Below are 24,626 nucleotides of genomic sequence, written 5' to 3'. Positions count from 1 at the left end.
GGGTCTCCACTCAAAGTTAGAAGTGGATCCTGTGACTTGGATAATGAGTAAGACACTACCAATTTCTTTTTGAGGTAATACAACAAATTTTCAATTTTTTTAAATGAAAAAGAAAAGAATAAAACTATGCATGTGGTATTTTTTGTCAATAATATGAATGCCTGACTAGAGTGGTGATTATGTTGCTAATGTTATGCAAATACTACACCAAGCGGAAATGACATTTTAAAATGGCAAAGGCTGCACAGTGCACTTTTCTCGGAAGCAAATTTATATAAATATAGAGAATAGTGATATTTAAAGCCTCTGATTTGATGATGGAGTGCCCGGATGTGAAATTGTAAAGATGGTCAAAGCAAATACTATCAAATTAAAGTCAGGGCAGATGCAAACAAAATTAAAGATATATAAAGAGGCACAAAGGAAAAATTATATAAAATGCATTCAAGTATGTCAAGGGTTGGAGAAAAATTTCCATATGGCCTTGTTGCACGTACAACTGCATTTTCCTGTTTGATACTTGTGGAAATTCCTTCGTCACTTCCAATATAAGATACTTGTGGTCTTGACATTGTATAGCCAAAAAGATGACATCATAATTAAAATGATGAGAAAATAACAATTAAATCAGGTTTTTACTGTATAAAACTCCATTTATTGTGAGTTTTGTAAAATTTATTACTCCCTCCGTTACAAAAAGATTAGTATAGTTTGAAGTATGAGAGTCAAAGTACTTAATTTTGACTGTGAATTTGGACATAAATTTTTCAAGTTTTTGAAAATAAAATTTATATTTTCGGAAACTACATAAAGAGTATTATAAGTCATTATGCTAGCATAAGAGTAGGTTGTCCACATTACACCCCTTGGGATGCGATCCTTCCCCGGACCCTGCGTGAACGCGGATTACCTTGTGCACATGGCTGCCCAATATAATATATATGAATATATATAGATGCACATGCATGTAAACACACATGTATATAATTATATGTACATGTGTGTCGGTTATCTTTTTATTTTTTAGGTATAAATAACATTATCTGAATGATCTATCACTATGTACATCTTTATCAAGTAGTAACATATAATATTACAATTAATTTTCATTTATTTCCTTTAAGTTTATTATGTGATGAGTATACGAATTGTGACAAAAGTACAATATTAATCGATAACTAATAACTTTGTTCGATTTACCTGATTTTTTGTGTACGTGTTTGTCATGATTTTGCTATGTTTAATTTCCTTGTATAGAATGCAACAAATTTCCATTCAACATATTTCCATCTTGGGGTAAAAACATATCTTGGCATGTATGTATAGATAAAATGGCATGATCAATAAATAAAATTGCTAATGTTTGAAGGGACATAGAGTAATAATTATTAATATTAGTACCTATATATCCAACGGATAAACCCCGACAAAGAAGTAATCACAGGACGATCAATATTGATCATTCATAGAAATTTTTACTTTATCTTTTTTTATGTATAATTATTTATTCAAAGCTTAGTTTAATAATACTATTTTTATTTTACAAAATCATGTATTACATAGCTTAACATACACGTGCGGAGAAACTAGTATCATAATAAGCATGAACTAATGATGTGGAAAGAAAGAAACATGTTGCGATTTGTTAAATTAAGTTAATGGTATAAAAAAGCTTTACATTGTTAGTGTATATAACTTAAATCATATCCAAAAACACAATTCCATGCCAATTTGTTGATTCAATACTCTGCATGATGACTTTCCTATATCTTTTAAGCTGCAAAAATAAGCTCAAGCGTTGAAACAAGGAACGAAAGACAAAGTGCTCATTCTGCTTCTCTCTCATTTATGCTGGCCATGTTTCTTAATTCAACCTGCTGATTTTCTATCCTACTTGCCATTCTTGAACTGTCGTATCCTGTAAAGGACATGGTATCTTCTTTGACAAGGCGCCTCTGTCTTATTCTCAGTATTGCATGCGAAATTTCACCCATGGAAGGACGCTTTCTAGGAGTCCTGTGTATGCATTTGTGAGCAATTGCAGCAAGACTCCTTACTTGCTCTAGACTGCATGTCCCAACAAGCTTCTTGTCAAGGATCTCGTCAACCCCATCTGAGCTCATAGCCGCCTTGGTAGATAAAGAAGTCAAGAACAAATATAAGAATGTAAAATTTGCATCCGAAAACATAAAAGGTAAGTGTCTGTGTTGGGATGATATGGAAACTTACAAGATTTACGTATTCCATTAAGTTCTGATGTGGATGAATAGCGGTGATCAGTTCAAAAAGGATAACGCCAAAGCTATAGATGTCACTCCTTGTCGTAAACTTGCTTGTGGATATATACACTGGATCGATGTAGCCATATGTACCTTTAAGGCCTGAGTTGCGGCCATCATATACCTCTTCTTTTGACAGCCCAAAATCAGCAACCTAGTTATAAAGTGAGAGGTAAATATTCGAAAAGACAATGATATCAGCCTATATGCAGAGGAAGTAACTTATTAGTGACATCGATAGCAGCAAAATTAAGTCTGCACTTGTCAACTAATTCACTATTAGCATGATATAAACACGTGATCCACTGACCTTAGCTCTCATAGAATGATCTAGCAATATATTGGCAGACTTCAAATCACGATGTATCACTGGGGGAACCGCCTTTTGGAAGAAATGTGAACAAAGAATAAGTAACTAGTTTTGTAACCATGGAAAATACAAGCAAATTGGTTAGTAAGCTTACCCCGTCATGAAGATACTCAACGCCATGTGAAACATCAAGGGCTATTTGCAACCGATCTTCCCAACTCAAGGTGTGTTCCTCACCTGAACATGTGCAGAATGAAGAAATTTCATCACCTCTTCTTAGTCGACAAAAGGTTAAAAATAGAGAAACCACACAGAAGGACAACAAGAAGCTCCATTGAATGTAGAGACAATTAACATTCAGATTCTTTTCTATTTACTGACCATCCACTCCAGATTCCTTTCCTTTTAAGTGATGATTCAACGGGAATTGGCAGTTCAGTTGCAAAAAAGTTTGAGTTTGTATAACATATACATGGATGGATATAACTGTCGATAGTAGCGGCAGAGATGACGGCAAGTTGGAGGTTAAGTAATATGAGAACTAGAAAAAAAAAAAAAAAAAACTCTAAAGCCTGCCCCTTATTACGGTTAATATGAAGGGAGAGAAAGAAATAGGATATTTTTTAAGGCAATGAGAATTCGTTGACGAGGTTCAATGTTCTCTTATATTTCTTTTGCTTACTTGATTTATATATCAAAATCACACCTTTGCAAACACCTTCTTGGTTCAGTATAAGTGAATCCTTTAGATTTATCCAGTAATAAAAATATCTCTTATTCACTAAATGATAATTACACCTCTAAATTTAGCTGCCTGGAAAACAATCTTGTATGACAATAAACATCTGCGGGAAACTAGGAAGATTAAAATATCTAGAAGTTTCTGATCAATAGTTATCTCCAATAAAAGTAATATTATCAACAAAAAGGAGCAATACACTTACTGTATAAAAGGTTTGCCAAACTTCCATTACTCATGAATTCATAGATTAACATGCGATGTCCTTTATCCACACAATAGCCAACCAAATTTACCAAATTCCGATGATGAAGCCTACCTAGAAGTGTTACCTGCACAAACACCAATCTAATCAGAACTTGATCCAGAACAATCACATTCTTGAAAAATACAAATAGAGGAGTGTAAAGATGCATTATTGTACTATCTGAGAGTTGGAAATCAATATGCTTAGAAGAAACTCTAAAAGACTTTCAGAAACTATATGGTATTTTTTTTTGGGCCTTTTTCTTACCTATTGTAAATAGGAACTTCCCCTAAAGATGTCCCAAGTAAATCCATTACATTAAAGTGAGTTCACATCATCTTTGCCTTACGAGATAAAAGGTTCAATTGAGATACCACTTTTTATCCCAAAATAAGGTGGCAGATGCAGAACTAAATTCTTAGAGGGGCCAAGATAATAGAATAAGATAGATAAACCTATTTTTCAGGACCAATGTACAAATTTGATATAGTTCATCAACACTTGCGAACCTACATTGAGTGTCTAATCAAAAACATTAAGATAATGGGTAGGTTCGGTAATGAGTAGATTAACCCAGAATCTTTATAACCGTCTTGAATGTCCTTCAACACCTGATGTGAGGCATTGCATTTTTAAAATACCCTCCCGTACATACAATCCAATTTAAGGGTCTACACATGAATTAAACGATTGAATTCACGCGTGAGGAATAGAATTACAAACGGTTAGCTAGCTCAATGCATGTAAGAGAATCTAGGTATCCAACCCAAAGTTCTAACATAATTAGTGGAGTAACCACTTTTCGGTACCCTTATGCATCTAATGTGAAATATTGTATACCTCGAACAAAATTCATGATATATGTGAACAACATTTGCATGTTAAAGGCAGGAAATAAATCTCAAAAATAAAAGGGAACTTTTAACATGGAAGCCACAGTAGTGGTATATTCGTGGCAAAAAGTTAACAAGCAATCCACACCTCTGTAAAGAACTCCTTTTCTCCTTGTTTTGAGTCCGTAGCAAGAACTTTCACAGCAACCACTCCACCAGCAGGCATTGTAGCTTTGTATACTGGGCCGAAAGACCCCTGACCCAGTATGGTTGTAAAGTTTTGGGTAGCTTTCTGAATGTCCCTGGAGTCCCACAAAAGACCAGCTCAAGCAGTTGGCAGTTGTTAAGAATTTAATGGGCAATTCATAGAGACAAATGTAACCAATAATAAGTTTATTTTCACAGTGCGAAGTAAAAATAAAATCCAATTACAGATTCAAGATATTCTTCAACATCCTGATTTCCTAACACATTAATATCATGTTTGAAAACCAATAGGTTCATTAGTGGAAAAAAAAGGCAAGTAGCTAATCAATAGACATTGAGAAGAGGAACCATGATTGATGAGTTTCCGTTAGTTACTATTCAGAATACAATAACATGAAAAGCTGTTGAACATACAAGGTAATTTCCCCACTACAGATGTTAAACTTTAGAGCTGTAGATTACATACTTGTAAGAGTATCTTGGTATTCCAGATGCTGAAGCAAAGTGAACTTTACTAGGGTGACTCCACCAACTGGGCTGTGAATTTGTGGCCGGAAATCCTGATGTATTAATAGCAACAGAACTCGACAGAGATGCACTAAAATCAACGCTTGTATTGAGTCCATTTGTCCGTATTGGAAGAGCTGCTATACATCGCTCATTTGCTTGGCGCTGAAGACGAGCACGTCTTTTGTACCACCGAATTCCAAAAAACACAAGTGATGCAATGAGAATTCCAAAAGTCACACCGACACAGATGCCAATAATAACTAAATCAGCTTTATGAACCATTCTTCAATCTTTTCCCAAAAGCAAGAAACTTGACCATGTTGCGAGACTGGGATGGAGATTAGCTGTCATAACAAATGTAAGTATCCATTCGGAAGTGAATAATGCACCTTCTCCAATCAATCTCCAAATTAAGATTGAAGTAAGGAAGAAAAATATTAAACGTAGCAGAACATATAATATTATTCATACTAGCTGAAGGAAGAAAGATTACGCGTTGTCAATTAAATTTGGCAAGTAGAGAGCACCGAGCATCAGCAGGAGAGTACCCTCCCCACTGATATATTGTTCACATTGACAGTAGGAAGAAAATTACACATTGTCAATTGAACTGGGTAAGCGTATGGGAGCATCAGCTGAAGACAAATTGCTCCACACACCTATCCCTTTTAGCTGTGATCCAAGAATTGTGGTTGCTTCTATTTCCTACTCTTTGCTTTGGGTAAAACCCCTAAAAGGATGGAAATTTCAGCAAATCCATTCACTTAGGATTATGAAGTAGATTAAAATAAAAACACATATCTATGAAAATAAATAAGGACAAAAAGAATCAGGTAAGATAAACCACAGCCCCTGAAGAATTATCCGTCTCCTATTCCCCATTTGGCTTCGCATCAGATACATTGCTCGGTGGTCAAATTCTAATTTATTTGATGTCATCTAACAGTGTAAGACCACAATGAGTCCCCTAGTTTGGCTATAGAAAATCACATTAGCCTATTTAACAAAACCTTGTAGCTCCAACACGGGGGCCAAAATGCACCTTCAAGTTTCCATGTGGACAATGTGCTAACAAAGACTCAGAACTGCTACTTAGCCTAACAAATTACAATGATCCTTCATTCTTATCTCGATAGGAGACAATTTCAGTACTGTCTTCTTTGCTTTCTTTTATGAGACAGAAACCAATAAATTCAGTTTTCAAGAGAGCGTGCAGTCCAAAAATAACGGTAAAAGACTAGATCACGCGATTCTTTTCATTCTACTCCCTCTACTGGTGCCATAACAAAATCAAAGTACTTTAAAACCCCAGTTCGCGCATCTAGCAAACATACGAAAGTAAGGATCTTTTTCCCCTAAACCCCATCAATTCACAAGAACAGAATACATGTAGTAACTGAATAAGCAAAACAAAGAAAGAAAATGAAGATCAAGAAAAGCATACCTAATGAGCTGACATAGCAGGTGTCAAAGGAGGAAACTGGGATTCCAACAAAACCAACAAGTTTGATGGTTGTTGGAGACGGGACATGAGGAAATACTGAATTATGACAAAGAAACTGTAAAGGGTGTGTGTCAATTTGGATTGGCTGCTTTTGGTGCAGAGAATAATAGACCAAAGCAAATGCACGCGGTTTACTTTATAAAGGAACAGACGTTAGTAATGGGTTTAGTAGTAGTACAAAAACATGGATTACTAGATTTGGGTGGCTAAGGACACATTAAAGGGCGTGTGTAAGGGGTTTGACAAAACTTGGACGAGTCCGCCTTTGGATTTGCGTGGTTTTCCTTGTTTGTCTTTGGTTGATTTTTCAATTCTCTATTCCTACCCCGGATGCCATTTTGGTCATCTCCTTTTTTTTTTTAAATAAATGTAATCATATTAAAGTTTAAATATAGATTCTTTTTTCAAAAATGTCACTAATGTGATGCAATTGAGTATTTTAATAGTTTCAGGAGATCATCTTCTCTTAAAAAGTTAAGTGATTTCTCGTAAAATATTTACTACACTGAAAATAAAGTCACTTGAAAAAAAAATTACTACAATACAAAATTTATGAGAGTATGACATAAAAGTTTATCCTTCAAAGTTATGAATGGATTTTACTCAAAGTTAAAATAGTTTAATGAATTGTTAGCTCGTATATTTTGGTAAATAAAAAAACATCTACTCCTATACATTATAAACTTTTGGCCAAAATAATATTCTTAAATAAGAAATTTTGTCAAACCTATATGGTGGATACCTAAGTACTACTACAACATATCGTTTGAATTTTCATAAAGCTGTTGATTGACGAGCGCAAAACACAACACGAAATTGATGCTCGCTAGCCAAAGATAGTATAGTTTAATTATCGTTTTCACATGAATTTGATTTAAATAATGTTTTAAGTAATTTCTGGTTTAACGCTATTCAAGATGATTAACACTTTAGTTGGGGTAATTATGAACTAAAATTAACTACTAAAATTAAAGCAAGAAATAATTGATCACAGAAAACTAGAGAGTAAAGCAATGAGTTATTATCAAGACGAACAATAAGGGTTTTGACATGATATGTGCAAGATTGCTATCCTAAATATGATACTATTATATTTCACTCTTGAGGTTTAATCGATTCTCACGAATTCAATAGGTGATTAGCTTATACTTTCGATTCAGACTCCTTTCTCGATTAAATCTAAATCTTTCAAATAAACTAATGTGAAGTGCGGTGAAACTTGCAAGAATCTATTGGTAGGAATGATCTAAGAGAAACTTTTTGCGAATATTTCTCAATCCTAATTTAAACGGTAACTCAAAAAGCTCTCTCGCTTACTTCAAAGAATCGCCAAAATAAACTAAGGCATACACTGCAATGATATTCAATAAGATGCTCCTCTTTCGATTAAACACTATAAAGAATAAAATCACAACTCTATTAAAGCTCCTCCAATGAACTCAAGCAATTAAACAATATTCAAATCCATAAACAACAACCAAATCATGTCAAACTCTAAAGTAAACTACTCCATAATTATAGAGTAATTCATCACAAATATAATTAAAGAGTGAGAAAACATCAATTTAACGTTACAATCCAAACTCCCGTATTGAATTGATGGAAAGATGATGAAATCCTGTGTCTTGTAGCCTCCAATGCTCTCCCAAAGCTTAAAAGGTCAAAAGTTCTCTAAAAATCATGTTTTTGGATTATTTATATCATGTAGGAACGGGCCCAGACGAAACTATCCTTTCCAAGCCGAAGTAGGAGAAATACTCTGTAAAAATTACACATGCGCGGCGTATGGCGCGCCGCCCCACGCGGTGGAGAAGTTCAGAGAGTTGCTTTTTACACTCTGCAGAAATTTTGCACTAGCGCCCCGCTACGCATGGCGCGACGCGGTAGTGCAATTTTCTCAAAGTAATTTTTGTTTTCTCATTTTTTGACATCCATACTTGGTCCTCGGCCTCCGAACGTGATCCTGACTTAATTTCTTGAGCTTTTACTTAGACTTCAAAGCTCCAACATGTTCAAATTAGCTCCAAACTATCTTAATAGCTCGGAATTATTTCCTGCAAGGTATAAAACATGTAATAAGCACAAATCACCATTATTTAAGCTCAACTCCTAGTAAAATACAGTGATTAAAGTGCAAAATATGACTAAAATACGGGTTGCTAGACTACCAGAATCCATATCATATTTTTAATTGTTTTACTTCACTTGGGCGCAATGTGGGTCCATAAAGACCACTTCCCAAAGCAGATGAATGTTGGTTAGGTTTGAAGTGACCTAGAAAGGGTCCTGACCAGGTTGCAAACTGAAGTAAAATATAAAAATATTCCTTTGGTTGGTTTGGTCAGATGATTTTGTGTGCCATGAACTGGTCTCCAAAAATAAATAAATTCCATAAATACTGCTAGTGGTAGCTAGCGATCACGTGCGTATTGGCTTACTCTCTATATCGATCATCCCATATTACATTAATACTCCTACAGGCTACAACAAGTTGAGGGAATTAAATTAGCTGTTGCTTGTGTCTATTTGAGAAAGAAATAATTGTATCCACCAGTAAAAAAAACATAAAATACCAACAAACAAAAAAAATCAAAAGGATGTCAACTGCATTGGAATAAAGTTTATTAGAAAAAGAACTACATTGTGTTAATTTGAGAATTGGTTGAACTACAGAGTGTCGTTCAAGCACCCTCTATACGTTACTATTCTTTGCCTCAAGCATTTGAGTCTCAATTTATCTGTAACAGACGTGTAATTCGTATAGCTTGGTCAAAAATAGGATGAAGTTACTAACAGTATGTAGAATACCTGTTACTATCGGTAATGCGATGCACCCTTTTCACCTTTTAATCTGATCATATATAATTCTCCTTAATCTTTCTTCCAGCACATTATCTGCTCAATCCTTGGATCGTGAGTCATTTTAGCTGAAAAAGGAAGAGATATTGTAAGATATTGCAATAACTTATCCTAGCTTCCAGTTGCTTGTTCATTTAGGTTTTGTATATAGAAGTTTGATTTAAATTATATACATTTGAAAGTGTAAAAATTAAATTATTAGTGCAGTTTAATATGCTATAGCATGTTATTGCTCTATTTTTATGTTATCATATCATATACTTATTATAGTATCTAGTTAACTGTTATTGCAAGTCAATTTAACCTAATGGTATACATTGTCAATGCATAAAACTTTAGACTTTTAATTATCGATTACCTGTAAATTGACTTCTAATAGTGACTGACAGTCAATATAGAATTAAAGACTTGGCGAAGTACTTTTGGGTCTTACTGGCAATGCTAATTTGAATTATAGCCATTATATTAACCATGGGCTAGCTTTTAATTTGTGTTGGCAGGGAAAGTGACTGCATCTATCTGAGCAAATTGATTTATTCCAGCAAACGGTGGAACGAGAATTTTCTAAGCAGCTTGATGATTTACTTGTCAAGGTCGCTATTTTTCGTCTCCTTAGGCAGCTATGACTATATCAACAACTATCTTGAGCCTAAATTTTATGACTCCAGCAAACGTTACTCTCCTCAATCCTTTGTGTAAGTACTTCTCACTGATACACTCGCTCAACAGTTTCAGGCAAGCCCGTCTCACATTATTCTAATTTATTTTTTGCCCCCAAAAAGAAAAGTGTACGTAGAATCTTTTAAAACACGTGTTAGAATGATTTTGCTTTAATTTGGGTTTCTTTAATGAGTAGAGGTTATACAAATTAGAAGTTAGTAAAGTAGTATTTAGGATAACCAAATTAGGATTTGTTGTATTTAGGACGACAATCGTGATCTGATTTTGGTGGCATCCTTCGTAGAGAGGTTGTTTCCAATAGAAACTCGGTTCCCTTCCTCCAAGAACTCCCCATCTTGCTCTTGGGGTGACTCAAACTCACAACATTTTGGTTGAAAGTGGAGGGTGCTTACCACTAGAGCAACATACGCTTGTCCTACTTTATACTATTGGATTATGTTAAATTAGATAGGCACAATAAGTTCGAGTGGGGGTTTTAATTTTCTAACTAGGTCGCTTAAAGCAAAGGCGACCTACAGTTAGGTTTCTTTTCCGGCCATGGGAGAGGGTGATGCGAGAGCATAATAAGATTAAATTTACCCACACAGGCTGCACTAACACTACATTATTCATTTTAAGTCTTCATTCTTATGTATTTGATTTGTCAATCTTTTTCTTAAAAAAATTACATAACTTGAAACTAGATAGAAAGTAGTACTAAAAATACAACTTTTTATAATTAAAGTATTAAAATAATTGAAAAGTTTGTTGAGGTTTTTGTTATTTAAGATGAAAAAGTCTTAAAATGAGGGTGAATAGGAAATGGAGGGAAAATAAAATTTTTGAGTAAAATTTTAAGTTTCCCCCTCTTGACAATGAGACATTGTCCCATATTGGAAGAGGAAAAGATTTTTGATGGGTATATATATAATTGCTCTTCTTGTAGCTCTTAAAGAGTTAAGAATAAAGCAAGCCTCGCGCCGTCGTCATCGTTGCTCGGCTCGGCTTCGGCTACTGGATTTGGATTTGGATTTGAAAATTGCCCACCAGCTGCAATAGCAGCCGCCTAATACTCTTCCCACCATGGCCAAGTCTTGCTCCACAAACAAGCTAGTGCATGCTCCATCAACAAAACTGAAAACGCTCAACTTTGGCTATACATTGCACTCCTTCCTCTCATCATTTCCATACGATTTTCTGAGTTTCTATTCCTTTGTTCTACCGCTACACCAGTGTGTTATTCGTTCTATCCCGGGAGGAAATAATCCATAACCTTGGGTACTTGGAGGTGATTAAATTTCTTAAGGAAACACTGTGAATTCAGTGGGCTCGAATTAATTACTGTTTCATTACGATAACTTATATTTTGCAGAATTATTATTTACAAATACAGCAATATTGGCGGGATTAACAAAGTTGTGATCAAAGAAAAAGATGTCTGATTCAGGCAAGCCCTTCTCATATTATTCTTTATTTTTTGCCAAAGAAAAAAGTGTATGCAGAATCATCTACAAACATTTGTGTTAGTACTTATGATTTTGCGTTAATTTGGGTTTTATTTTTTATGAGCAGAGGTTATGCCAATTAGGAGCTAGAAAGGTACTAGTAATATTCGAGTTAGGACCCATTGGTTCTATTCCATCACTCGCAAGATTGGACCCCCAACGGACGATGTATTGAAGATTATAACGAGCTTACCCGCAGTCACGGGCAGATTTAAGCCTAATTTATGGAACTCGTGAACTCATGGTCTCTACATCAAACTAGATATTATATGTATATAATTTTTAAAATTGATCTAATATTATATACTAGCTAGACCTGTCAAATGAGTCGGTCGACCCACGACCGGCCCACATAACCCATTATAATTGACCCTTTAACAGGCCCATGACCCACTAAACCCTAACCGGACCAACCCATTAATTTAAGGGCCCTGGGTCGGGTTATAATATTTTGACCCACTGAACCGGACCGGACCCGAACCGGTAGCTGATCCACAGGTCAACCGGCCCGGACCAGCTCACAACCTTAGGGTGCAGGCTTAAAGGGTTACGGGTCCGGGTTGGGTCAATATGTTTTGATTAATGGGTCAAATTCGGACCGATTCCTATAAGAAAGTGAACCGGACCAGCCCGGTTAAGGACCCACAGGCCAAGAGTTAACGGGCCCGGGTCGGGTCGACTTATTTAATATGTCTAATGCTAGCACCCATACTATAAATTAGGCTAAATGATGCACTTGATTGAATGTTGAGTTATTCACTTAAAGGAGCAAGGATCAATTCTCACTTACTACTTTTTGACATCATTTGTCATGAAAAATATTTTGAAAACTATTTTAGTGAAAAATATGTTTTAATATTTTGTTGTTGAGTACGTAGAAGATATTTTCTGAAAAAATATTATAGATTAATCATAATAGTGGCAAATCGAAGGGTGTTATCATGATAAATTTATGAATATTAAAGATTAATAACAGTATTTAAATGTTAGGCGGAGCAAATACATGCATGAAATTAAAAGTTAAGATATAGTTATAAAAACAATAACTTTCGCCCATAAGATAGGAAAGTCATTTTCCTCGTGTAGTTGATATAAAACTTTTTCTAATAACCACCAGAAAATTCCTTATTCTAAAATAACGTTTTCAAAAATGACTTTCATCACACCAAATTAAACATAATGTGTCTGTATATTCATAAAAAATGACTTGCCTTGAGAAAGCTAAACAAAGTTTATATTGCGTTTGTAGGTTTAAGTGAACCAAGCAATCCTTGATGCATTTCTTGGGCTAATGGATCTGCTTGCATTCCTGAGCTGGTGCCTTGCAACATAGCAGCTGTATATATTTTTATGAATCAAAGAAAATTAAGGACCAAGTAGAGATTAGAAAGTTAAAAAAGAGATTTGTAGCGATAAAGGAGTAATAATTGATATATTAAAGAACCCATTTTAGTTGTTGGTAAGATCCCTTTTCAACGTCGTATTATTGAGTTGCGTATATATCTTTTATAATTTACATAAGCATATATGCCATTGAAAATGCCATCGCGTGACTAATTTACAGTTACAGTATACAAGTTAAACAGAATTTGATATTGAGTTTAGGACGTATGTTTAACAGAAACCGAATTACTCTATTATCACACTGTTTACCCTCAAAATCGGATAACAATTAAATTTATAAGTGGTTTTAAGGATACGCGGATTAACTTGATACAAAGTGATAAATTAAGTTGCAATTGAAATAAACAATGATAAAGTAAATTCAAACCACACGAATTGGACAGTTTCAATCTCGGAAGGTTAGCCACCCTCGATCCAAATGCACTTTGATCGGTATCACGATACAGAAGAACTCTGCTTAAAGAGAAAAATAATAATATTTTGCTTTGGAATGTGTGTTACAATGTGTTAAATAAATTATCAAACCCCCTTTATATAGTAAAGGAGTCATACTTTAAGTACAATTCTATAAAAGGTAAAAAATCTCTTGATTTGCCGATTGCTAGTTCCTCATTGATACGTGCCGAGATTCTCGCCTTAATATCCGACCGGTCACGGATATTTTGGTCTTCTGTTATGCTAACAATATTTTTTCGAGCTCGTTCGGGGTTAGGATCGATTCCGGGATCACGGCCTCGATATTCTCGAAGGCGGGCATTCCAACCATGGGTTCTAGCCCGGTGGAACTTGGGGTCGATCTTCAGCCCTTTATTGCCATGTTCCGAACCTGATCTACCATGTCGTAGGCGATCTTGATTTCGACCGTATACAGATAGTCCCCTCATTTTTCGGAGAGTAGACGACGAGAAACGACATGAGCTTCCGGTTCTTACTTCGATACCCCGCGACAGAAACGACAAAACAAACGAAACGTCTTGTTAGCCAAGTCTTAATGGCATTAAATGCATGTCAACCGCCGGTCGGCCAAAACTGGATGTGAACCTCCAATGAAATACTATAAAATCCTCTTCCTTTGTTCATTCAAACTTTACATTCAAACTTTACATTCAAACTTTCTACCCCCGTACCTTCGAAATTTCAATACCTTCTAGGAGTTATACTTTGGTTATTTGAGATCCTTTGCAAGAACCCTTGCTCATTTCCATCTCAAGCCATCAAGTGTACTCCTTTAACTTCCTCTTTTTCCTCATTTTTCCTCCATTTTCAAAGAAATGGCGAAGACTTCAAAAATCGTTCCCCGAAAAGAAACTTCTTCTACCTCGCGGCCGGCTACTGAGGAAACCATTTCGCATACTGCTATCGAGGAACCAGTACCGAAACCCCCATTGAAAATGTTCATCCCTGGAGGATGCTCGGTAACCGCCGATTTCAAAGTTGAAAAACCTTCCCCCCGAACAAGGCCGGTGTGAGGAGGTCTCGAGATACATATGCTCGATCATCGAAAAAGTCCTTTCTATGGTTAAAAAGGATTGCAATTGGATTGACAAGCACGTGGTGGTTCCCGAGCCCCGATGAAGACATCACCACCCACGTCGAGAGATACTTAAGTGTTTACACTAATCCCTTTACACTGGGCCCATTGGATCCTGTCATCATTGACTTCTGCAAAAGATACGAGGTATGCCTCAGTCAAATTCACCCCTCATTCTGGAGGATCGTGGTCCTTCTTCGGTTCTTCGTGAGCAAGATCGATGGATGCTCGTTCACCGTCGACCACCTCATGCGCCTATACAGTCCCTGAATCTTTCGGGAGGGATTGATCAAGCTCGCGCGTCGGGCCAGTAAAGCCCCATTCTCAAGTATCGATGAAGATTAGGATCGAGGCTGGCTAGGCCGTTTCGTCCGAGTGAGGACCTCAGACTTGATCACAGCCGGTCACATGACGTTCCCGAGAAGTGGAATATATCACGTAAGTAAAATTTTGTTTTCATAATCTTATTTTACGTTTTTTTTCTTCCTTCTTATCGGTGCTTTGTGGTGGTGCAGGTACCGCACGGGTCCCGAATGCAGTCCCTCGACTCAAGGAGTGGGTCGAGGGCTTCGTGTTACAAAGGCCATATTCCGAGCGATCATGGCACAAACTATCGAAGGGCCGGTGGGAGGCCCGTTCTCATGGTGAGATTCCTTTCCCGAGTAAGTAATATTTGGGTTCCTCTCGTGTCATTAGGTTCTCACATGTTTCATTTCCTTTTGCAGGTTTATCCAAGGATGTCACACTGAGGCCTCCATCCGGTGGCGAGAACCTCCCCGCCGAGTCCCCTTCTCCGAGACAGGGTGATGAGAAGAAAAGAAAGAGGGCTCCGAGTTCTTCGAGCTCGGAGAAGAAAACACCAAGGAGAAGGTTGGTGCGCAAATCCAAAGAAAGCACAAGCTCTCCAACACCATCTTCGAATTCACTCTATCAGTCGAGGGACAAATCCTAAGAAGAAGGAGAAGCCTTCGATCTGATGGCCCGCGTGTCATCGCAACTCGAGGGGCAAGGGGCCTCCGAACCGGAGAGAGGCGAGGCCGATTTGCCTCAAGTTAAGGAAGCCGACGAGGAGGCCGTGGCCGAAGTTTCCCGGGCCATGGACAATGCCCCAAAGGAAGCACATGGGGTGAGATACATCACCGAGTCGCCCTCGTTCACCGAGTCCATATATAACGAGGCTCAGACGGTGAAGGAACGTCCAAACAAGGGGGCCCACTAAGTGAACGACCCCTTTCGCAGCTTTTTTGATGGCGTGGATTCTATCGCCACGGAGGATATCGCCAGATTGGGTGACTTGGAGGTGCCGAAGAAAAGTCCATCTTCGGAAACAAGCGGGCCTTCCTCAAGCCCGAAACTGATCAACCAGTTCCCGGCTCCGAGTGTGGATCTTGACCGGAAGCGATCGATCGTCATCTCTATTCTGGAGGATGCCCGGGTCCTCTCTTCACCCATAGGGGTGGCCAGTTACCTTTGGTGTCTGGTGACCGAGGAAGACCAAGCTAAGATGAACGAGGTTGACGCGCCCTGCCTGTTCAACGAAGCACAACATGCGCTAAACCAGGTAACTTCAGATACCTCTTGATGACTTTTAGTTTGTACTTAGATTAATTTATCCTAACATTTTTCTTTGTGTGTGTAGGCCTCGGTGCTTCATCATGAAAATTTTCTCTGATATCGGGATGAACTAAACCATCTTTAGGCCGAGGTTCGAGGGCTCACTAAGAAGAGAGATACTTACAAACTTCATGGCGAGCGGCGTGAGGGGAGGCTAAGAGCCTCTGAGCTAAGCTGGATGTGGCTCAGAAAGAGCATACTGACCTGGTCGAGCAGGTACAAATATTTGAGGTTAGTGATGATGAGCTAGACTCGGTGACTAATGGTCGGAATCTGCAGGTCCAACATAAAATCGATCGGATCGAACAACTTCGAGCTGAGATGGATGTTGTCAAGGCCAAGACCGACAAATGGAGAGGCAGGATGGACCGTCTGGCCTCAAAAAACGAGACTGCTCGGGATCAGCTGACTTAGGCTAAGACCCAGCTTCGAACGGCAAAGGAAAAGGCCGAGGTGGAGGCCAAAAAGGTTGATGAGCTCCAGTCTCAGCTAAGTGCAGTCGTCTCTGATCGAGAAAATCTTGCCAAGGAGCTTGAGACGACCAAGTCGGTGGTCTTGGTGGCTAAAGGCGACGCCAAAGAGATGGTGGCCCAGTATAAGGCCGATGCCGAGGTGGCCCAGGATATAACGAAGGATATCGTCGAGCATGTGAAGCCGCAATCCCGAAAGGGAGGCCCTCGAGGAGATTCATGCTCAGGGTTTCGACTTGTCGGCTGAAATCGAGAGTGCTAAGGGGCTCGAAGTCGAGGCCAAGAAGTTGGCTTATCCCGAGGATGAAGAAGGCTTTGAGGGTTCGAGCGGATCTGAGGGTGGGGGAGACTCCGAAGACCCTAGCAACAAGGCGGGCTCCGGTGAAGACCAGGCCGTTTTAGTGCCTTGTAATATTTTTTAATTTTTTGTATTTTTGTACTTTTGTACTTTTTTGTCAATGTCGTTTGGCCTTTGTAATGACTATATGTATATATAATACAAGGCTTCCTTTTCCCTTTGACAATTTCTGAGTTTTGTTTTCTTTTGTTTTATTGTTTATGTTTGCAAAGATCGAAATGCCTTAGCATGAAATAGTTAGGTCATATTCAGAGGTTCGAACAGGCCTTGCCTTCGACATTATTTTGTTTAAGGAATCGTAGGGGTTCGGTATGACCAGAAATTTTCCCTAAAGTACTTATAATGTTTTAGATTATAGTTTGCCGAGGGTATCCTTTAGAATCGGTTAAGAATTTTTTCAAGGCCTTGTTTTTTGTTACGGGTCTCGGACGTCTCCGAACTGTTTTAAAATGGTCATAGCCTTTTAGTTCGGGTGTTTCCCAGTGGGCTTGTCACCTCGAGTTATTCGGACTTGCCTAAGATAACAGTCCCCGAATGGGGATGACCGTAGCCTTTAAGGTTCGGGCGCTGCCTAATAGGTCTTGTGCCCCCTGGCTCTGATAGCCTGGGCCGTCCTAGTTTGATTCTGGACGACAGTCCCCGAGTGGGAGTGATCGTTTAAACCCGGATAAAGGTGGCCCTTGGGCTCGATACCTTTAGGGGATCGAATGTAGGAAATTCAGAAAAAAAATAATTTAAGGGACAAGATGTTTATCCGCATGGTAGAGACTTCTTTTTATTTCTGTGCATAATATATACGATTACACATGCATACAAACTTTATGTCAAGGCTCGAGCAGTCTATGTGGGCACGGTTCATTCGACTGTTTGGCCCTTAAAGTAAATCCTATCGATCAAGCCGAGACCATTCAATCGCAAAGTTTCTTTCCTTGCTAAAGTCATTATCCGAGGGTAATGCCCCCCGGTGTTCGGGGCCAATCGTAGAGAGGCCTCTAATACTATTGTCGTGATCTTAGATACCGGTTCATTATCGGTCTTCGATTCTAAGTTAGCACGATTTATTGTTGCCTCGTTAAAAACCTTGCCGGAAAACCCATTTGGGACAAAACCGGTTCAAGAAAAAAAGAGTGCAACTCGTGCTTTCAGGCCTAAAAATTGTATCGTTCTTTGATAGTTTCCTGCAAGTGTTAGTTCGAAATGCAAATAATTAAAAGGAATGAATGGGGTCGTACCTCAGCAGTAGTATCGCTTCAAGTGAGTTATGTTCTAATTGTTCGGTAGTCGTTCACCGTTCATTGCTCCGAGTTTGTATGATCCCTTTCCGGTGATCTCGATAATTTGATATGGCCCTTCCCAGTTCGGCCCCAGCTTCCCTTTGTTTGGGTTCCGGGTGCTTAATATGACCTTCCTTAACACTAAGTCCCCGACATTAAAGTGTCGAAGGTTGGCCCTTCGATTATAATACCTCTCGATCCGCTGGTTTTGGGTGGCTAATCGGACAAGGGCAGCTTCGCGCCTTTTATCTAATAGCTTTAGCTTCGTGTTCATGGCCTCGTCGTTTGATTCCTTGGTTGCATATCGGAACCTGAGACTTGGTTCTCCGACTTCGACCGGTATTATAACTTTGGCGCCGTAAACCAGCGAGAACGGGGTTGCCCCGGTACTGGACTTCGATGTCATACGGTATGCCCATAGGACTTCGGGCAGGATTTCCTTCCATTTCCCTTTGGCGTCAGTTAACATCTTTTTAAGGTTTTGGAGTATGGTTTTGTTGGTCGATTATGCTTGTCCGTTCCCACTAGGGTGGTATGGTGTTGATAGGATCCTTTTGATCTTATGGTCTTCGAGAAACTTACTTACTTTGCTGCCGATGAATTATTTCCCGTTGTCGCAGACGATCTCGGCCGGCATTCCGAACCGGCATATGATGTGGTCCCAGATGAAATCGATGACTTTCTTTTTCCTGACCTTCTCGTATGCCTAGGCACCGACCCACTTAGAAAAATAGTCAGTCATAAATAATATAAATTGAGCCTTACCGGGTGCCCATGGAAGGGGGCCAATAATGTTCATTCCCCACTTCATGAACGACCATGGTGACAAAACCGAATGCAGCAGGTCCCCGGGTTGATGAATCATTGGAGCATGTCTCTGACATTCATCACATTTTTGTACGAACTCCTTCGCGTCCTTTTCCATGTCGATCCAGTAGTAGCCGGCTCTGATTACCTTTCGAACCAATGATTCAGCGCCTGAGTGATTTCCACAGGTACCTTCGTGAATTTCCCTCAGAACGTACTCGGTATCTCCTGGTCTTAGACATATCACGAGTGGGCCATCAAATGTTCTTCTAAACATGGTTCCATCTTCGGACAAGCTAAACCAGTATGCTTTCGTACGTACGACCCTTGATTCTTTTGGATCTGAGGGCAGCTTTCCGGTCTTCAAATATTCTATATATTTGTTTCTCTAGTCACAAGTTAAGATCATTAAGTTTAACTCGGCGTGGACTTCTTCCACTACCGATCGCATGAGTTGTACGACCGCCCTCGAGTTGAACTCATCGTCCTTGACCGCTGAACCTAGGTTAGCAAGGGCATCGACCTCACTATTTTGATCCCGAGGTACGTGTTGTAGAGTCCACTCCTTGAATCGATGTAATGTTACCTGCAACTTATCCAGGTACCTTTGCATTTGTTCTCTCTGACCTCGAACGTCCCATTAACTTGCTTCACCATAAGGAGGGAGTCACACTTAGCTTCGATTACCTCCGCCCCCAAGCTTTTGGCTAGTTCGAGACCTGCAATCATGGCCTCATATTCAGCCTCGTTGTTAGTCAATTTTACAGTCCTAATAGATTGTCTAACTACATTGCATGTTGGTAGCTTCAATACGATACCAAGTCCGGACCCTTTTGCGTTCGAGGCACCATCCGTAAAGAGGGTCCAGATCCCCGAAGAAGTCCTCGAGTTCATCAACAACTCTCTTTCGAACTCGGATATTAGGGTCGGCGTAAAGTCGGCCACGAAGTCTGCCAAAACTTGAGATTTAATTGCGGTCCAGGGTCGATATTCAATATCGTACCCGCTAATTTTCACAACCCATTTGGTCAATCGTCCCGAGAGCTCAGGTTTATGCATTATATTTCGCAATGGGTAAGTAGTCACGACACATATAGGATGGCATTGAAAATATGGTTTCAGCTTCCTAGAGGCGCTTAGCAAAGCGAGTGCCAATTTTTCTAGTTGAGGGTACCTAGTTTCGGCCTCACCTAGAGTCCTGCTAACATAGTAAATAGGAAATTTCGTACGTTGCACTTCCCAGACTAGGACTCCACTTACCGCTATCTCTGATATAGCCAAGTATAGGTATAGTTGTTCGTCTGTCTTCGGCGTGTGAAGTAGAGGCGGGATCGATAGATACCGCTTGAGTTCCTCCAAGGCCCGTTGGCACTCCGGGGTCCATGTGAAGTTATTCTTCTTCAATAGTGAGAAGAATTGGTGGCTCTTATCGGAAGACCTCGAGATGAATTGCCCCAGGGCGGCTATGCGTCCGATTAATATTTGCACGACCTTCATGTTGTCCACAACCATGATATCTTCGATGACTTTGATCTTGTCGGGGTTGATCTCGATTCCCCGGTTGGATACCAAGAATCCGAGGAATTTACCTGATCCAACTCTGAACGCACACTTCTCCAGGTTTAGCTTCATATTGTATTTCTTCAGTATGTTGAAGGTATCCTGCAAATGTTTTAAATGGTCCTCTGCTCGCAGGGACTTAACCAACATATCTTCAATGTAAACCTCCATTGATTTTTCTATTTGTTCCTCGAACATCCGATTTACTAGGTGTTGGTAAGTGGCACCGACATTGTTTAATCCGAATGGCATCATGTTATAGCAGTATGTTCTGCACTTAGTGATGAAGGAAGTTTTTTTCTGATCGCCCGGGTTCATCCATATTTGGTTGTACCCGGAGCAGGCATTGAGAAAATTGAGGATCTTGTGGCCGGTCGTGACATCAATCATGCGATCGATGTTGGGCAAAGGGAAGGAGTCCTTGGTACATGCCTTATTCAAATCCTTATAGTCTACACACATTCTTAATTTATTCCCTTTTTTAGGGACTACCACTACGTTTTCTAATCAATCCGGGTATTTAACCTCTCGAATGGACCCTATTTTAAGGAGTTTAGATACCTCGTCCTTGATGAAAGCATGTTTGACCTCGGACTGGGTTTCCTCTTCTTCTTGACCGGGTGGAACTTCGGGTCCAGGCTTAGCTTGTGATCCCTGTCGTATCAAGGTGGGACCAAGCGAAACAACCTTCGTTAGCTATAAGAAATTGAATGAGTTATTTCCTAGCCTCGGGGCTTAACCCCTTTCCCAGGTCTACCTTTCGATCGGGCAAGTGTTCGGTTAGTACTGTCATACCCCGTTTTTAAACTTAACCCTCTTTTAAAATAGATAAAAGATTTTAAAGCTCAAAATGGGTTTCAATTTGAAAGTGACAAAAGATTGTTTATAAGAGATTTTCTCATAGTCGCCACTTGACATCAGTGGCGGAGGCAGGATCTCCGCGAAGGGGGTTAAAAAAAAAAGATTGTAACTAGTAAAAATTGAACCTATGACCTTTCAAAGATTTTGAACCCCCTTGACCACTAAGCTACACTTTTGAGTTATGTTAAGAGGGTTCAAAACTTAATATACAGAGGTAAAAACAGATTTTGCCTTGTATATACAATGTAATGTTTCGACGAAGGGGGTTCGGTGAACCCCTTTTCGCCCCCCTAAATCCGCCCCTGCTTGACATGAATCTCGGTGTACCAAGTCACCGTTTAATAACAATTTTTCCTTAAAACATTTTTGAATCTAAAACATAGTCTTCACCAGAAATCCAAGTAAGGGGGTTCATTTGACTCGGGGAGAAGGTGTTAGGCACTCCTCAAGTCCCGTAACTAGTACGGTTGCATACTTGATCAAATTGAATTTTAATAATATTCTAATTGAGGTAAAACATACAAAGAAAACAAACACAAAGAGGTTCAAGGTTGTCCCCTACCTAAAAAGGAAAAGAAAGGAAATAAAAGTCTTAAACTAGCCTATACTAATGCTTCCTCGAAAAGATCATAATAACTAAGGGGACAACCTCTAGCCTCGAAAAGAAAAATAAATAAGTAGCCTAATATTTGCCTAACCAAGTGTGGTCGGCCAAAATATGCTACTATCGAACAATGTACTAAAATAAGATAAGTAAAAGAGAACTAAAATAAATAAAAAAAGAATGTTCGCTTCATGGCCATGTTCTTTTAACTTTTCATTTCATGCATTTGACAGCCTGATCCCTAAAGCATGCGAGAAATACTTAATTACTAATGGGCTAAATCTTTTACCTAGCTCCCGCGGCATAAGAACAATCAGTTAAAATAATTCACTCAAGTCATCTATTTACACAAAGATAGTGGTCAACACATGAAACACATAAAAGGAAAGAAAATTATGACAACTAAACAACGCAAAGAAAAATGAAAATAAGGTGTGCTGGATTCAAAGAGTATTGTAAGAGCTTAGAACCTAACCAAACCCCATTCTCTTTCTTTAAATTTTCCAAGGACGAAGATACACGAAAGCTATCTTTCAAAGCGAGGGCATGCCTACTCTACTGACACGAAGTAAAATTCTCAAACCAATTAGTGTGTCATCCTCATGAATAACTTTACTCTCCAAATCAAACAAGAACTATTCAAAGTTAAAAGCCTTTATCATAAATAACACGAGTCGTGAACATTATTTTTAATCAATGAAACATGGAGATTTCAAACCAGATTACTAATTAAAATGAAGTGAAAACCCTGAAAATGCACTTTCAATTCTTGGAAATTAATTGATGGAAGTACTATGCCGATATTAGTCCAACAAGTTAGATATTGACTCAACTAAAATATGAAAGGAGATAGTTTTTCAAAAGAAACTTAGCAACTATATTTATAAAGCCCAATAATAGTGAAAAATTTCTAAACAAATACATGACTTAATTTTCATATTCAATGTCCCAGAAAAGTTAATGAAAGCCTTCAAATAATCATTCACCTACTTAACGTAACAAGAAAATAAGCACACAAACAAGATGACACATATTAGAGATCTACGCACTTCAAACTCATTCACCACAAAAATTTAACATAGAGAATAATAATAGAAATGGACTTCAATGAGCGGGTTTGAAATTCGACCGATACAAAACTTGAACCTAAAATCCGACTGAATAAGAAATAGCAAAATTCGTCCGAGAACCGCGAACTTCGACCTCAACCGACACTTCGAATCGGCACTGCAAACCTCAAACTAAACCAAGCACCTTATCGAAACTCCAAGAGAGCTCGAAATAGGAATCGAGTCAACCAATTCGCACCAAAAATCAAACACGAGCAAAATTCAAACTTGGTAATTTCTGAATACAAATCGAAAAGCCAAGAACTGAAAAATGGAAAATCTTTTTTGGAATTTTTGTTTCTGGAAACGTAAATACTAATTGCGCTCAAACATGAACATCTTTTTTTTGAAATAACTAGAATCCGAAAATTAGAAAAGAGAGTAAGCTCGACGAACACCAAAACCCTAGCTATTTTTCAAGTTTCTCTCTCTGAATTTTTTTCCGAAAATCCTCCATTTATCCCAATATATACTCCTTCCCGAACCTTCTTTACCAAGTCAAGAAATCTCTAGAACTCCCCCCTAAAATCGATTTTTCCCATCTTTTTAAACAAAATCAGACAAATAAAAGCCTAGGATCTTTCACTTCTCAGATCCTACGGCTACCATTTATCCAAATTCGTTCGAGAGATAGAAAACATGCGTGAGGGAGTGAGAATCAAATGTCAGAAGTTTGTTATTTTGATGACAGTTGATACCCAATTTTCCCCTCATATTTTTAAAAATACATATGTAATATCAAAATAGCATATTTGCATCATTATTTAGTTTAAAAACCTATACAAGTATTTTCCCATAATTTTCTATAATTTTTAGAGCTTCAAATTAATTTTCTTATATTTTTATTATATAAATATCTAGTAATTATCCTTTAAATTATTTTGTGATGACTTAATTATCCAAAAATATTATTTGCATCCATAATACATGTTCCAAACATTTCTATTCTATTTTTTAAAATTGCAGTAGCATTTTAAAGCTATTTATCTAATTTTGCAATAATGACCTATATTCTTCAAATAATTGCGTTTATTACGTTATTTATGCCAAAGTATTATTTTTATATTTTTATAATATTAAGTTAATATTTTTAGTCATTTTATTGCACAAGTAGCATTTTATTATCTATTAGTTATTTTATAAATTATTTTTAAAATAATTATTGTGTATTTAATAGTTGGCCCAAAACAGGCCAATTTTCGGACCTACAACTACCCAGACCTCAGCCCAATTACCCCAGACCCTAGCCCATTTACCCCAGTCCCAACACAAATAACCTACTAACCCCAACCCGGTCGGTACCCGCTTTACACGACCCGCCCCAGCTTTTCTTTAATCCTGGTTGTTGATCTCTCAAGATCAACAGCCCACAATTAAACCC

General features: G+C 38.4%; 1 protein-coding gene across 1 annotated transcript; it reads right to left on the bottom strand.

Moving 5' to 3' along the window:
- Positions 1-1,617: 1,617 nt before the first annotated feature.
- LOC104120017 (calcium/calmodulin-regulated receptor-like kinase 2) lies at positions 1,618-6,737 on the bottom strand. Its single transcript, XM_009631663.4, has 8 exons — positions 6,570-6,737; positions 5,082-5,469; positions 4,557-4,710; positions 3,534-3,660; positions 2,744-2,826; positions 2,590-2,661; positions 2,230-2,433; positions 1,618-2,129 (listed from the first exon to the last, which is right to left on the bottom strand). The coding sequence occupies exons 2-8, from the start codon at positions 5,405-5,407 to the stop codon at positions 1,827-1,829; spliced, it is 1,269 nt and encodes a 422-aa protein (XP_009629958.1). The 5' UTR covers positions 5,408-5,469; positions 6,570-6,737; the 3' UTR covers positions 1,618-1,826.
- Between the last annotated feature and the right edge of the window lie 17,889 nt (positions 6,738-24,626).

This window comes from Nicotiana tomentosiformis, chromosome 2, assembly GCF_000390325.3.
Source record: "Nicotiana tomentosiformis chromosome 2, ASM39032v3, whole genome shotgun sequence".
Taxonomy (NCBI): domain Eukaryota; kingdom Viridiplantae; phylum Streptophyta; class Magnoliopsida; order Solanales; family Solanaceae; genus Nicotiana; species Nicotiana tomentosiformis.
This window is presented reverse-complemented; position numbering and strand designations above follow the sequence as displayed.